Consider the following 13,430-nt stretch of genomic DNA (forward strand, 5'->3'; position numbering starts at 1 on the left):
CGAGGTGAGGTCCCGACATATTTGGTGCCTAAGCCTCTTACGAGATCAGCGGGATCGACGTATGGGTTTCCCAAATCATCGAAAGCCTCTGACGTCTCTGGTTCTGCTCGGCTTGCCTCTTCAATTGCGTACACTTGATGATATTTTGAGTATTGATTTTTGTCGGGATTGGTGACACCATCATCAAGATTGGTGAGGACCTTTCCGATGGCAGCAGATTTGTCGATGAAGTTGAAGCTGTTGATGCTGTCGGAATCGCTGCTTATAACGGAGTCCGCAGACGACTCGAAAGATGTGTTGCTGATGATCTTGGTGAACTTTCCGCTTGCCTTGGTGTCGATGAAGCGTGTCGATGAAAACTTATCGTTACTCGACGAAAAGTTAGAATCGTCCGCTGAAAATTCCGACGAGATCGGAACTTCGAGACGGTAGGATCCTTCCTTATTGACGCCAAATCGGAATTCTCCAAACATCATGACGATGGGCTCCTCCAGATAGGCACATGCATCCATACGGGAGGGCGGGTGAGGAATAAAATCGACTAGATCAGTTTTTTCCTGTTTACCTCGATCCATTGCATTGCTAGCCACCGACGAAGTCGACGATTCTGGACGTGCCATCGAGATCAGCTCCTTGCAACCTCTAGATCCCACAGACGGCGCCAATTGACAAGGGATTAACTTGTCAATGCCTACGGATTGTAGACTAGGGTTTTGTTAGATGTAGAGGGCAAGTAGATCTCGAAGGTTTCAGCCGAAAAGTACTCGACGATGTAAAAACTAGGGTTTAAGAAACAATGATTCGATGATCTCTGCGTCCCTCGACTCCCCCTTATATAGGAGGCGGAGCCGAGGGATTCATGTTGTACAAGTTACAAAGTCCGGGAAGGTTTCTAACTCATCCCGTAAAATTACAAATACGACTTTCTATTACAACTCTAGCTTTCCTTAATAATATCTTGGGCTTCCGAATCTTCTTATTCTTCGGGTAATGGGCCTTCAGTAAACCCCGGGTACTATCTTCGGCAGGCCCATTGGGGATGCCTATGTCAGGTAGCGAGTGGCTTGTGTGCCACTGGTGGGCAGGCCCCCAAGAGTACAAGAGGGGGCCCAAATTTGAGCTTGAAATGGGTCATCGCAAACGCCTGGTCCCTTTGCGTCGGCCGCTAAACTGGGGTTTTGCTGTTCTCCTGACCATGTGGATTAAACGAACAACCACGGTTCATTTATGTTGGTTCGTTTATATTGGGCCCACTGGAGATGCCCTTAGATCATGTGCTCCCATCTTCACAACATGGCACCAATTCTAGATCAGCCCCCGTTAGTGCATGGTTTAATCATTGGTCAAACAAAAATCTTTTTCTTTAAATTAACTCCACTCTATTAAGCAAACAGCAGGCTGCCTCATTAAAAACCTTCCAGTCCCCTTCGGTACCCTGGAAGGAAAAGAGTGTGTCTGGAACCTACTGCCGCAATCACAAGATAGTTACATCGTTTACAAGTTGCTGAAGGATAAAGCTAGGGGGTTCATCGATCCAATTACAGGAATTTTTAGAAATATAACTATGTCTAGATATCCCATGAGCAGCTTCATTTGCATCTCTGAAACTTTGAACTCAATAGCTCCCACATGCACTATAAGGTACATACAATCAACAAAGACAGCTGACACCTCACCCCACCAAGCTTCCGGTCCTTTGCATGCATCAATGGTCTCGAGAGAATCAGATTCAGCTATAATATTAGAGCATCCCATACGTTGTGCGAGGGCTAGGCCTTCTTTCATGGCTAGGGCTTCTGCAGTCGACGCCGAGGCCAAATGAGGATAAAAGATAGAAGATGCGGCAATGAATCGGCCTTGATAATCTCTTAGGATCGCCCCAACAGCACCAGATCCATCATTCTCATGAAAAGAACCATCCACATTCACCTTTACCTGTTTTGGCTCAGGTTTAGACCATCGGTTTTCAGATCTCCTAGGGGCCCTTTTCTGATTCGCAGCATTTGAAGTAATCGTTAGGATCGACATACGACAGTAGTACAATGGAGCAACAACCTCGTCATGGGTACGCTTTCTTCTAATCCACCATAAGTACCACGAAGCGACGAGGATAGTTTCAGTAATACCAATGTTCTGAAACCCAGGGAGTCTAGAATTCTGTCTCAAAATAAGATGCTCCAGGATCGCCGAGCCAGAACGATCCACAACCAGAGCATCATTAATGCAATCACTTAATCCAAGTATTCTTCACAACTCGGTCAAACAAAAATCTTAAAAACATGCACGTCTTATATTCTGGAGGGAATATTACAATTGCTGTGCTGATTAAGTGCAACAAGTGAAAATTTCGAAAAAAAAAAGTGCAACAAGTGAAATTCGATCTGCATGTTGTTTGTTTTGACCCATCGCTCATATTGTGTTCAATCTGCATGGTAAATTCTGTCCACGTTTACGCATCTCACAAGAAAAGACAGAGAATGGAAAATATAACTCATTTTTTACACTCCCCATTACTTGCACTTGTAAGATGATTAATCTGGAGTCCAAATATTTCCTAAACCAGCGGTTATAATTTGATTACTTTCTGCATCTATTATGAAAAACTGAACTAAACAAACAGAGAAGTCCAACCCGAATCTGAATTACACTTTTGGTCTCTGTAAAAAAAGAACTTTTATTTATCAAAGTCTATTCTATTGAAGTGCAGTAACTAAACTGAGACAACTTATCAGGTTTCCATCATTTACACTGTACACCTTATTTCATCTATCATCACTGCCGCTAATCAAACAAAATTTCCTAGCTCTTCGCAATGCGCTCATAGAACAAGATGTAGCCATGATCGGTGTTGCCAGAATATTCGCGAGAAGAACCGTAGAACGTTTGCAGGCTGGACTCCTGAATCTTCTCGACATTGTCATCATCGAAACACAACCAGTGGTCAGAGCTTTTAATTTGGCTTACATAGTGTCCCTGGTTAGGGCCGCTCCCAAGGTGGACTACCACAGCAAAGAGGGCGTACTCGCAATCTACATCGTCAGAGGCACTGCTCAGCTTCAGCTCCATGGGATACACCACTCGGTATGACAGTTTCTTGTGCCGACTCAGCTGTTCGATGAACTTGAAGCGCTTCAAGTGGATCACCAATATTTGTGGTGCCTTTTTTATCTTCATTCTCTTCTGTGCTTCTTGCAAACTGAACAGTGCACCAAAATTTCAATGTTAAAAATGACATCAAGTGAAGACAAAGAAGTTTTCACCCATGGTAGTTCTCGACGTATTTCTTCTATCTACAAAGACATAGGATGACAATCCAGCGAGGACCGGGAAGAACTGAACAAACTGACATCTGAGGCATTGAGCTACTATTCTTAACTACACCCTCCATTCCAAAATAATTCAAGTTCTTTTTTTTTGAAAGGGAAATAATTCAAGTTCTAGTTTTGTCCTAAGACAAACTTCTCTAAGTTTTTTACTGCATTTAAAGAAAAATTTGTCACTATTTGCAACATGTATATAGTATGAAAATATATTGTATAATGAATCTAATAAAACTTAATTAGTGTTCTAAATGTTGATATATTTATCTATAAACTTAGTCAAACTTAAAGTAGTTTGACTTGGGACAAAACTAGAACATCAATTATTTTGGAATGGAGGGAGTACATATATACAGATAATATACAAACCAAGGATTATGCAATACTTATACAAGGAACAAAGAATAAACAAAACTTGCAGAAAACATAAGAAATTGAGATTGTTTACCTTGCCCCACAACTGAGAGTGTTAAAAGCAACAACTTCAGGGAAAATAATGAAATTGACCTACAAGGTTCTCTTGAACAACAGTTGTTTTAATCTACTTATCTATTGCCAAATTAAAAAAATATTTATTCGAACCATTCCATAAGTAGTACCATAACAATTTAAACTCTTGTTAGTCTTTCTGTTCAGAAGGCTATCGTTGCCCAGACACGACACATTATGGATGAAAGTGATATATAACATAGTTACCTGCAGCATTTGTCACAGAAAAACTTGTCATCGGCATTCAAAGTTTCAGTGGAACAGAAATTCTTCAAGCAGCTTGTGAGTGAACTATTCTGTTCAATGTCGATGCTTAAATCTAAAAATGTCTCATCCTTCGCGGTGACAGTCTCACACATCAGGCACTTAGTTTCATTGGTCAATATACCCTGCGTATGGGGAAATGGCCACTAAACACGAACTTCTTGGTAGAAAACAAATAAAATTTCGCACTTTAGTAATTGTAGTACCTGGAAATCCTTGTGAACCCATGTAACCAATGGCTCCCTTTGAACTCCATTTGCTAAATGATTAACTTCCCCATTTGAATCCCCTCCATCAGGGGATGTGGTTTCAGAAGAATCCTTCATGGTATTGAACTCTCTTTCCAAAATATCGACAATCTCATTCAGCAAAAAATTCAAAAATTCATGGGCATCCTACATAGAAATAATGAAAAGAGTTACTTATGGAAAGATCACTCTTTTATGTCCCTGCAAGGTAAGCATAATTCTGTTCTTTTTGGCAACGGTTCCAGACATCGGAGATGATTGGGCTTCTTTAATACAGCCCGAGCAAAGGCACAAAATTAAAATATTAAGCAACTCTAAAGGGCCAGTTGCGTCAGTGGAGGGAAACTCTTCTCAAGTACCCCAGAAAAAAGAGTGCAACAGAAAGAGATGCAGGCCATACACATAGCCCACTTTGAATTACTGAATTACCATATAAATGCCTGAGCACTAATAAGCTACCTACATTAGTAAGGTCCAGGTTATGATATGATGATGCAGTTGACATGATGCAGGAGCATTGTAAACTATATGTAAATTACCTGGTGCATATGACTCCGAAATGCTTCATTCTCTTTCCTCACCCTATGAACAAAACGTTTTGGAGAAATAACACCAGTCTTTTTCTTTGATAGGCTTATCTGCAAGTTATCATTAACCGTTGTTACTAGATGAATAAGAATCGGCAGAAGTTTCAGGTAATATGTGCAAACCAAGTAACATCATGCTCATGAAAGCATAAAAAAGAGTTAACAGCTAATAACATGTCTGCTTGCTTGCCTTGGTTGCAAGTGAGTTGACCTGACAAATCGCATTTATGAGTTAGCATGTTAGACAAAGCAATTCATAGAATTGAATTGAGATTTGGGACAAATAAAATTAACTATGCTACTATCTAAGTCTACAATGCGTCTAAACACCGCAATGAAAGTTATCTTGTAAAGTAAAATCTGAAAAAATCTCCAGAATAAAAGAGCTTCCAATTTAGATTGTATAGCACAGTTTTTCAGGTTCACGTACTCCTCCCCAATGCAGATGCATACACGCACACACGTTCTGGTGCACACAAACTGTCACATAGTGCGAACAAAACTCAAGTCCAAATAATGGAATAGAATATCAAGAAACGATGTCATTACTTCTTATTGATGTTAGTACTTCCTTGGTCACTAAGTTAGATCGTTTTAGGGATTGACATGGTCTCCAATGTATTACTTTCACGAGTGTCTGCTTGTCTCATTTGTTGCTATAAGAACAACATATGCATAACTTTTGAGTCTAGAATAAATTTCTGGCATGGTTTGTTATTGCAACCAGACAATCACAAATACATATAGATTACCAAAGTATATTTCAAAAGGACATGGATAACAATTCATGTCGATAACCCATATATTTTGTACTTTCGACAAACTGCTGGTCAGAACAACACATTTTTAATTAAACACATTGTTGGAGGACCTATGATATTTTTTATACAAAAATAATGAGCTAGCAATTGTTGGTTTTTCAGTCTTTGCCATCTCCCCCACTTGTGTCATCCGCAATTTATAGCCCCCTTATTAATGAAATTTAATAGCTCAGGCAATACGTTGGTCCAGAGCTATCCATTAATTGCCTTCGAAATTCCAATTACCCACCATAATCCCCTCTAACAATCACCAGATAACTCAAAAACCTGACGCATACCACTTTCATTAACATGATACCACGATTTTTTTGACCCTTCTGGCCTTGTATATGATAGAGCTGATAGAGCGAATAATTTCAATCTATTAGTAAGCTTACACTTGAAGTAAAATGAATAATCTTCAATATTACTATATTTTTGTTTTTACCAAATACCATGACACGGAATCCATGTGTGCATTGACTAGATAGTGATAGAGGGAATACACTAATATATACCAGAGAGCAACAACATAGAAAATGTAGCAGTATATCAGATAATGATGTTTTTTCACCTGTGTAAAAAGATCTGCCAAACAGGTCAGCAAATTTTCCTCAGCCTCTCCTGGATTCTTGTAATTTGCAGAATATTCTAGCAACTGCTCTCGAAATGGAATGCAATAATAAAGTGCCTGAAACAAAGTATATAAGTTAGACATTTAATGAGATAATGTACCAATAGCTGCGTAGTACTTGTAGCAAGCATGAAGAAATGATCTATGTGAAGAACAAGAACTTACTACAATACCAAATAAAAACTGGAACTAAAACTGAACATTGAATAAGAAATAATTTGAACACATATAAAACCTCTCAGCTAAATAAGATAATTCTGAACAGAAGACACTGAAGGCTATCAACAATACTACGCAAAAGGCTCACGGTACTACATGTATGCTACTCCCTCCATTCCAAATTAGTTGTCGCGTTTTTTTTTCTTCCAAAATGAGCGAACCTACACACTGAAACGCGTCTATATACATGCGTATCTAGACCAAATAGCGAACACACAGATAATTAACCATTGAGTTGTGTCAGGATTATGACTTCCCTTCAAATTATATATGGAAATGCCCCCTTTTAACTGGGATTGAGCAGTATTAAACACCATATCAATGCTATAGTCAGACAGGGTTTTTTTTTATTTCGATGGAATTCCAGAATACCAATAATCCACAATTAGTAATGCCAAACAAACATGTTGTCCGATCTGTATCACAGCAACCAATAAACAATATTCGATATGTAATGTGGAACATGAATAAGATGATTGAGGACATAATCATATTGCCCTATTGTAATAGTTTACAAAAACATAAACGCATTTACTGAGGGGGTGAGGATCATAATCAGCCGTCGAGGAATATAACAGAAACAATCATGAAATACGCCAAGTATTCCCAAATGCATCAGCAATACAAGTTTCTGAGAATTGTAGAAGAAATCTCCACCAACTGGATCAAGCATCTCGATTCCAAATAAACAGAGCACATGTAACATGTTACTTGCCAGCTATCTATCAGAGAAACACGATTTCTTGAACTGTGACTATGCCTATAACAACAAAATCCGATTCCGGCCGCAAACAACCAATACGGACATCCCTAACTGTTTCGGAAGGAAGCAACGCCCAAATCAAAATCTAACACGGATACCAGCAGGTTGCCATGGATGGAACATGAAGCTGTCATATCATATGGACCGAGTATGGGGGGGATTGGGGGTTCCTTACCTGAAGGACGCTGTTGCAGTAGCAGGTGTTGCCAAAGTTCTCCAGGCCGAAGTAGTGCTCGCCCTCGGGGAACTGGTCGCCGAGAGCCTTCTCGAGCCTGGATATGCCGGTCCCCACGACCGACCACCGATCCAGAAAACCTGAGGCGGCGCTGGCGAGGGAGCGGAGCCCCGACCCGACGGCGGACCGGGACCTCTCCGGGGCCGGCGGGGCCTCCGCCGTCGGCGATCGCGCCGCTTTAGCCATCTAGGTTTTGGACGCCCTCGCAAGCAAGCGGCGGCGGCCCTAAGCGAATGGCTGATCGGAGACGCGCCGAGGTAGCAACCTTTCTTTGTTAGCCGGCGCCTCAATCGGTACTCCTACTTTGTTTCTTCAACGGGAAACGGAGTTAAAGGCTCTGATTCTGCATCTAAATTTGACTTTGTTCTCAGCAGGATGGGCTCTACTACTTGTAGACATTCTTTTTTCTGGTTAAAACCAAGAAAACGTCTCCTTTAAACTCCTTATCTGGCCTCTCGGACTTTTCATCCTAGTAGGAAATTTCCGCGGCGGACGCCGCGCCCTTGGTTGCTAAAATATTTATTATGGTATTTTAAAAAACTAGCAAAAATGCCCGTGCGTTGCACCGGGATCCACTCTTAATCATCCGTGTTGAAACTTCTTCACTTTCACCATCATCCATGGTGGTCATGATTTCTTCTAATCATTATGAATATAACGAAATTTTAAGAAGATTATAGATTACAAGCCCCACTTATAAATATGAATTCAAACAAAGTACACATTGAATATTCTACAAACCATTCCACAATTTTGTACATTGTGCCGACTGCGTCACCAGTTGTCTGGCAACATGCCACTGCTACCCTTTGGCGCATTAGAAATCAACACTGGGCTACCGCAGGAGTCCGTAGGAGGCTTCTCCAGGTGTCCTGTTGGGAGGGAGGAGGAGCACGTCACGCCGATGCCCAGGTGTGCGTGCTCGCCGGTCTACCAATGTAGCTACGCACCGAGGCAAATAAATTATGGATTCCAACTTTTGAGCATACATATACGATTGAAGATTTAGACAAAATGAGCATATGGTTGAATTACAAAAATTCTATCGTCTCGTGTTAAAATGTATAATTAAGAGGAGCAAAACAAACTTGTTTTTCGAAAAAGTAAATCTTCCACCGCATTGAGTAAATTTCAAGACTGCCAACTTATTGCGTCAATAGCTTGTCCCTACATTCGGACCTTTCGGCGGCCACGCTGTTGATTCATTGCCGCTGCTTATTTCCCCAAATACTGATAGGAACACGGCACTCCGTCCAGTCGACGCACTCCAACACAAGTGGAGTAGCAGGATGCCTGCCCAGCCCAGCCACGGCAAGATGGGCTCGCGTGAGTTGACTACGACGCCGAAGGCCCAGGGCAAAGCGCCGCTGCGCCCTCCTCGAGCACCAGCTCCGCCCGGCTCGATGCACGCATCCCCGCCGCCCCCGCCTTGCCCCGAGCTCCTAGCATCCGGCAGCTGCTCGCCGCTCTCCGGCCGCCAACCGACGACTTGGCCGGGATCTGCTCAGAGATCATTCCCTTCTCTCCCGTCGGGCACGAGCCACCCCCATCTCCCTCGTGGTCGATATATCCGCGCCAGTCCGACCGATTTCCACAGCATATCCAAGCTTCCCCTTCTCCCTTCTCTGAGCTCCAGCTCTGAATTTCTATTCGCGTCGGCTGGCTCTCCTCACGCGGAGAATCTGGGCGCTTTTCTCTCTATGCCATTGATCCATTAGGTCATGTAATTGCTGCTGATGATTGGAATTTCTGAGTGTATATAAACCGTATGAAATCGCCATAAAGAATCGATGTGGGACTATTCAACAGGAAATATGAGTACTTCTTCTCGGCCGGGAACCACCCTAATTATTTTAAAAGCCCAGATCTAACAGCTAAATCAAAGCCCAGGAGCACTCCTTTCGTCTGCGGCGGCTGCATCGGGCGTGAGCCAGGGAGAGGGGATCGATTATGGAGAGGAGAAAAATAAATACCGAACCGGTACCGTGGCATTTTGATGTATTATGTAGTTTGGTGGGAGGGTAAAAAGGTCCAAATAAAAGCGTTGACGAAAATTTTGGCAGTGCTTGGTTTAAATGTGAGGACAATACCCACGCGTTGCTGCGAGAGACTTTCAAAAGTGAAAGTACTTCTTGGCAACATCCAACCTTACGTTGGCATTATGTCACTAACTCTCTCAAGTACAATATATGATTAGATTAGATTTTTGTTTTGTTTTGTTTTTGACGTTGTCTTGACGTGATGCATATCACCTATTCAAAACAATTATTTGGTACAAGGATTTTGGAGAAATAAAAAAATGAGTATGTGAGCAGCCCACCAACCAATAGAAGAGAAAGCCCTTTGATCCTTTGATTGTTCGAGCAGGCCCAGAACGACCCAGCAAAGCCACCAAATCCTAGACTCCGTCATTTTCTATTATGCCCCTGGCACATCTTTTGTAAAACCGATCCAGTCCGCGAACCGCCGTCCGGAGCGGCCTGCACGCATAGTCGCTCGAGAACAACGCCCCCTCGTCCCCAACTCCGCTGTGAGGCTCCGCCCGAGCGAGCGTCCTCCTCCAGCGCATCGTCTCGAATCCGGTCCCGTGACGTTCAGCTCCGCTCTCGCGCCCCGACGGTCGCCGCTCAACCCTGAGCTCGCCCCGGCGGCCGCCGTGCCCGGACCCGTCCGTGAGGAATTCCGACGGTCATTCAACCCTGTTTTCGGGCCGACGGCCGCCGTCTCAGACCCTGTCCCGTGAGCAGCTCCGCGCTCAAGCCTGCTCTCGCCTCGAGAGAGGCCCAGACGGCCGCTCAACCTTTCTCTCTCGCCCAGTCGCCCGCTCTTTTCCGCACCCAGCGCCGTCGTCGACCCGCTGCCAGCTCCCCTCTTTCATCTGGTATACTGCCAGACCAATCAATTGTGATACTTCTCCTTGATTCACCTCGCTGAATTTCATGCCAATTAGAACGTATATAAACCGACGGTATTCATTGTGAGGAAACGATGTGGTACTATTGAACCTGATTCAATCGGTTGACTGCAAATCCAGGGGATTTTTTGTTACCAACGGAATTAGCTTGCGGACCATTAATTGATGCACGTCCGTCAGGTCCGTGAGCCTTTGACGAAGAACAGCTAGCGCGGCTCTCGGACGGAAGGAATAGCTCGGGGATAGAGAAAAAGAGGAGCTAACCGGTACAATGGCAATCTGCAGTATTATGTATTTTGGTGGGAGGGTAAAACGGTCCAAATAAAAGTTGGACGAAAAATTTGGCAGAAACCTTAGCTCCTTTATTATTAGGTATAGATAGGAAAAATTTGCTACAGGACACCGTTATTTTCTGGTGTTTGCCAAAACACACCGCTCGATTGTGTCTTTGCTACGTACCATTACAATTCTGTGGCACATTTGCCAGAACACACCACCTGGCCGAAAACGGAAAGTTTGACTTTCCATTTTCGGCTAGGTGGTGTGTTCTGGCAAATGTGCCACGAAAGTTTGACTTTCCATTTTCGGCCAGGTGGTGTGTTCTGGCAAATGTGCCACGAAATTGTAATGATGCCTAACAAAGACACAATCGAGCGGTGTGTTTTGGCAAACGCCAGAAAATAACGATGTCCTGTAGCAAATTTTTCCTAAAAAATACTATAATATATGAGTTATCTGAAGTAATGTAAAAGTGCTAGTGTGGAAGTACTGATCAACATATGTGAAAGTGGTACTATAGCACCATGGTTTAGATTTTGTCTAGAAAAAGTAAAGTAATTTCGTCGAAAAGAATGCATGAGCGAGATATTCTTCCTTAATGTGGATGTAAATGGCAGAAAGATAGGAAAGATAGCAGTGCAAAATCACTTGTTTGAAATATCTTAAAAATAGTGTGAATTGTATTTTCAGTGGTGAAAGGGGAGAAAACGAAAAATCAGTAAGCCCTAATCATGATACGATGAAAAAATAGTAGTATGGAAAGCGGCGGATGGTGGAGTTCTTTTTTTTCCGGCGTTGCTATAGAAGGAAGAAGAATAAGTGGAAGGGTTAAAATCCTCTGCCGGAGAAAGACATGAAAGATGAAAGTGCAAAATCACTTCTTTGAAACATCTTAAAAATATTGGAAGTTGTATTTTCGGTGGTGAAAGAGAAGAAAGTGGAAAATTAGTACGCCCTAATCATGAGACGATGAAAAAAGAGGTAGTATGGAAAGTGGTGGATGGTGGAGTACTTTTGTTTTTGGTGTTGCTATAGAAGGAAACATCAGTATTTTCTCCGACTAAACGAAGCAGCGGGTGCTGGGGTAAGTATTTCTAAAGGTACCGTAGAAGAAGGTAATAGTATTTTTCGCGGGTGAAAGAGGCGACGAACGGTGGAGTAAGTATATTTTTTTATGATACTGTGGAAGAACACAAAATTATTTTCCCCCGGGTAAAAGAGGGGGCGAATGTTGGGTTTTCTTTGGAACTACCGCAGAAGAATTATGCACTTAACAGTAATTAGCGGCGTTTAATTACTATCAGGAACCATAGCTAAAGTTAAAGATTCATGTAAAATTTGCACGCTTGTGCGCCATTGGAAAATGGTGTCGCAAAAATATGCGGGCTGAAAAAATTATGTCATATTTTATAGTTGGCGTCAATATTACCGTTGACGCTTAAAATTTGTGCAGAGACATTGCTTTTCATAAAAATGCAGTAGTTGCCACTTGCAGAAAATTACTGGCGAAACTATGGTTCAATTTGAAATTACCATGCTTGTGCACCTTTCAGGAATTACCATCATTGAAATATGCGCTCTCGAATAATTGCTATTAGGTAGCTAACGACCTGTTTCATAGTTGACATCAGGGAAATTACTATTGATGATCCAGATGTCTACCAAATTTTCTGGAAAATATAAGTCGTTACCGCCTCTCGAAGAATTACTGCTAAAACGTGATAAACTAGTGCAAAAGTTGAATATTTCTACTGCTGAATGAATTCAAAAAATTACCATCGATTTTTTTAATAAAATTACCATAAAAATTTAAACAAAATATCTGAAAAAAAAGAAAAATCGGTGGTTCACGCGCACTGCATGAACAGTGACTAGAACGCTGTGGTGCAAGCAAACACCATCAGCTTTTTCCGGAAAATATAAGTAGTTACCGCCTCGCGAAGAATTACAACTAAAACGTGATAAACTAGTGAAAAAGTTGAATATTTCTACTGCTGAATGAATGCGAAAAATTACCATCGAATTTTTTATAAAATTACCATAAATTTTTTGAATAAAATATCTGAAAAAATGGTGGTTCACGCGCACTGTTCATGTGCGTAAACAGTGACTGAAATGCGCTAACGACCTGTTTCATAGTTGACATCAGGGAAATTACTATTGATGATCAAGATGTCTACCAAATTTTCCGGAAAATATAACTAGTTACCGCCTCACGAAGAATTACTGCTAAAATGTGATAAACTAGTGGAAAAGTTGAATATTTCTACTGCTGAATGAATGCGAAAAATTACCATCCATTTTTTTAATAAATTACCATAAAAAAATTGAACAAAATATCTGAAAAAAAAAGAAAAATCGGTGGTTCACACGCACTGCATGAACAGTGACTGGAACGCTGTGGTGCAAGCAAACACCATCAGTTTTTTTCTGAAAAATATAAGTAGTTACCGCCTCGTGAAGAATTACAACTAAAACGTGATAAACTAGTGAAAAAGTTGAATATTTCTACTGTTGAATGAATGTGAAAAATTACCATCGATTTTTTTTATAAAATTACCATAAAAAATTTAAATACAAAATCTGAAAAAAAAAGAAAAAATGGTGGTTCACGCGCACTGTTCATGCACGTGAACAGTGACTGGAACGCTGTGGTGCAAGCAAACACCATTAGCTTT

General features: G+C 41.7%; 1 protein-coding gene across 1 annotated transcript; it reads right to left on the bottom strand.

Moving 5' to 3' along the window:
• Nucleotides 1-2,555: 2,555 nt before the first annotated feature.
• Nucleotides 2,556-7,748, bottom strand: LOC124692784 (ubiquitin carboxyl-terminal hydrolase 4-like). The gene is made up of 6 exons (XM_047226216.1): nt 7,500-7,748; nt 6,283-6,399; nt 4,861-4,959; nt 4,280-4,468; nt 4,017-4,198; nt 2,556-3,196 (listed from the first exon to the last, which is right to left on the bottom strand). The coding sequence occupies exons 1-6, from the start codon at nt 7,743-7,745 to the stop codon at nt 2,800-2,802; spliced, it is 1,230 nt and encodes a 409-aa protein (XP_047082172.1). The 5' UTR covers nt 7,746-7,748; the 3' UTR covers nt 2,556-2,799.
• Nucleotides 7,749-13,430: the final 5,682 nt, after the last annotated feature.

This window comes from Lolium rigidum, chromosome 2 (assembly GCF_022539505.1).
Source record: "Lolium rigidum isolate FL_2022 chromosome 2, APGP_CSIRO_Lrig_0.1, whole genome shotgun sequence".
NCBI lineage: Eukaryota > Viridiplantae > Streptophyta > Magnoliopsida > Poales > Poaceae > Lolium > Lolium rigidum.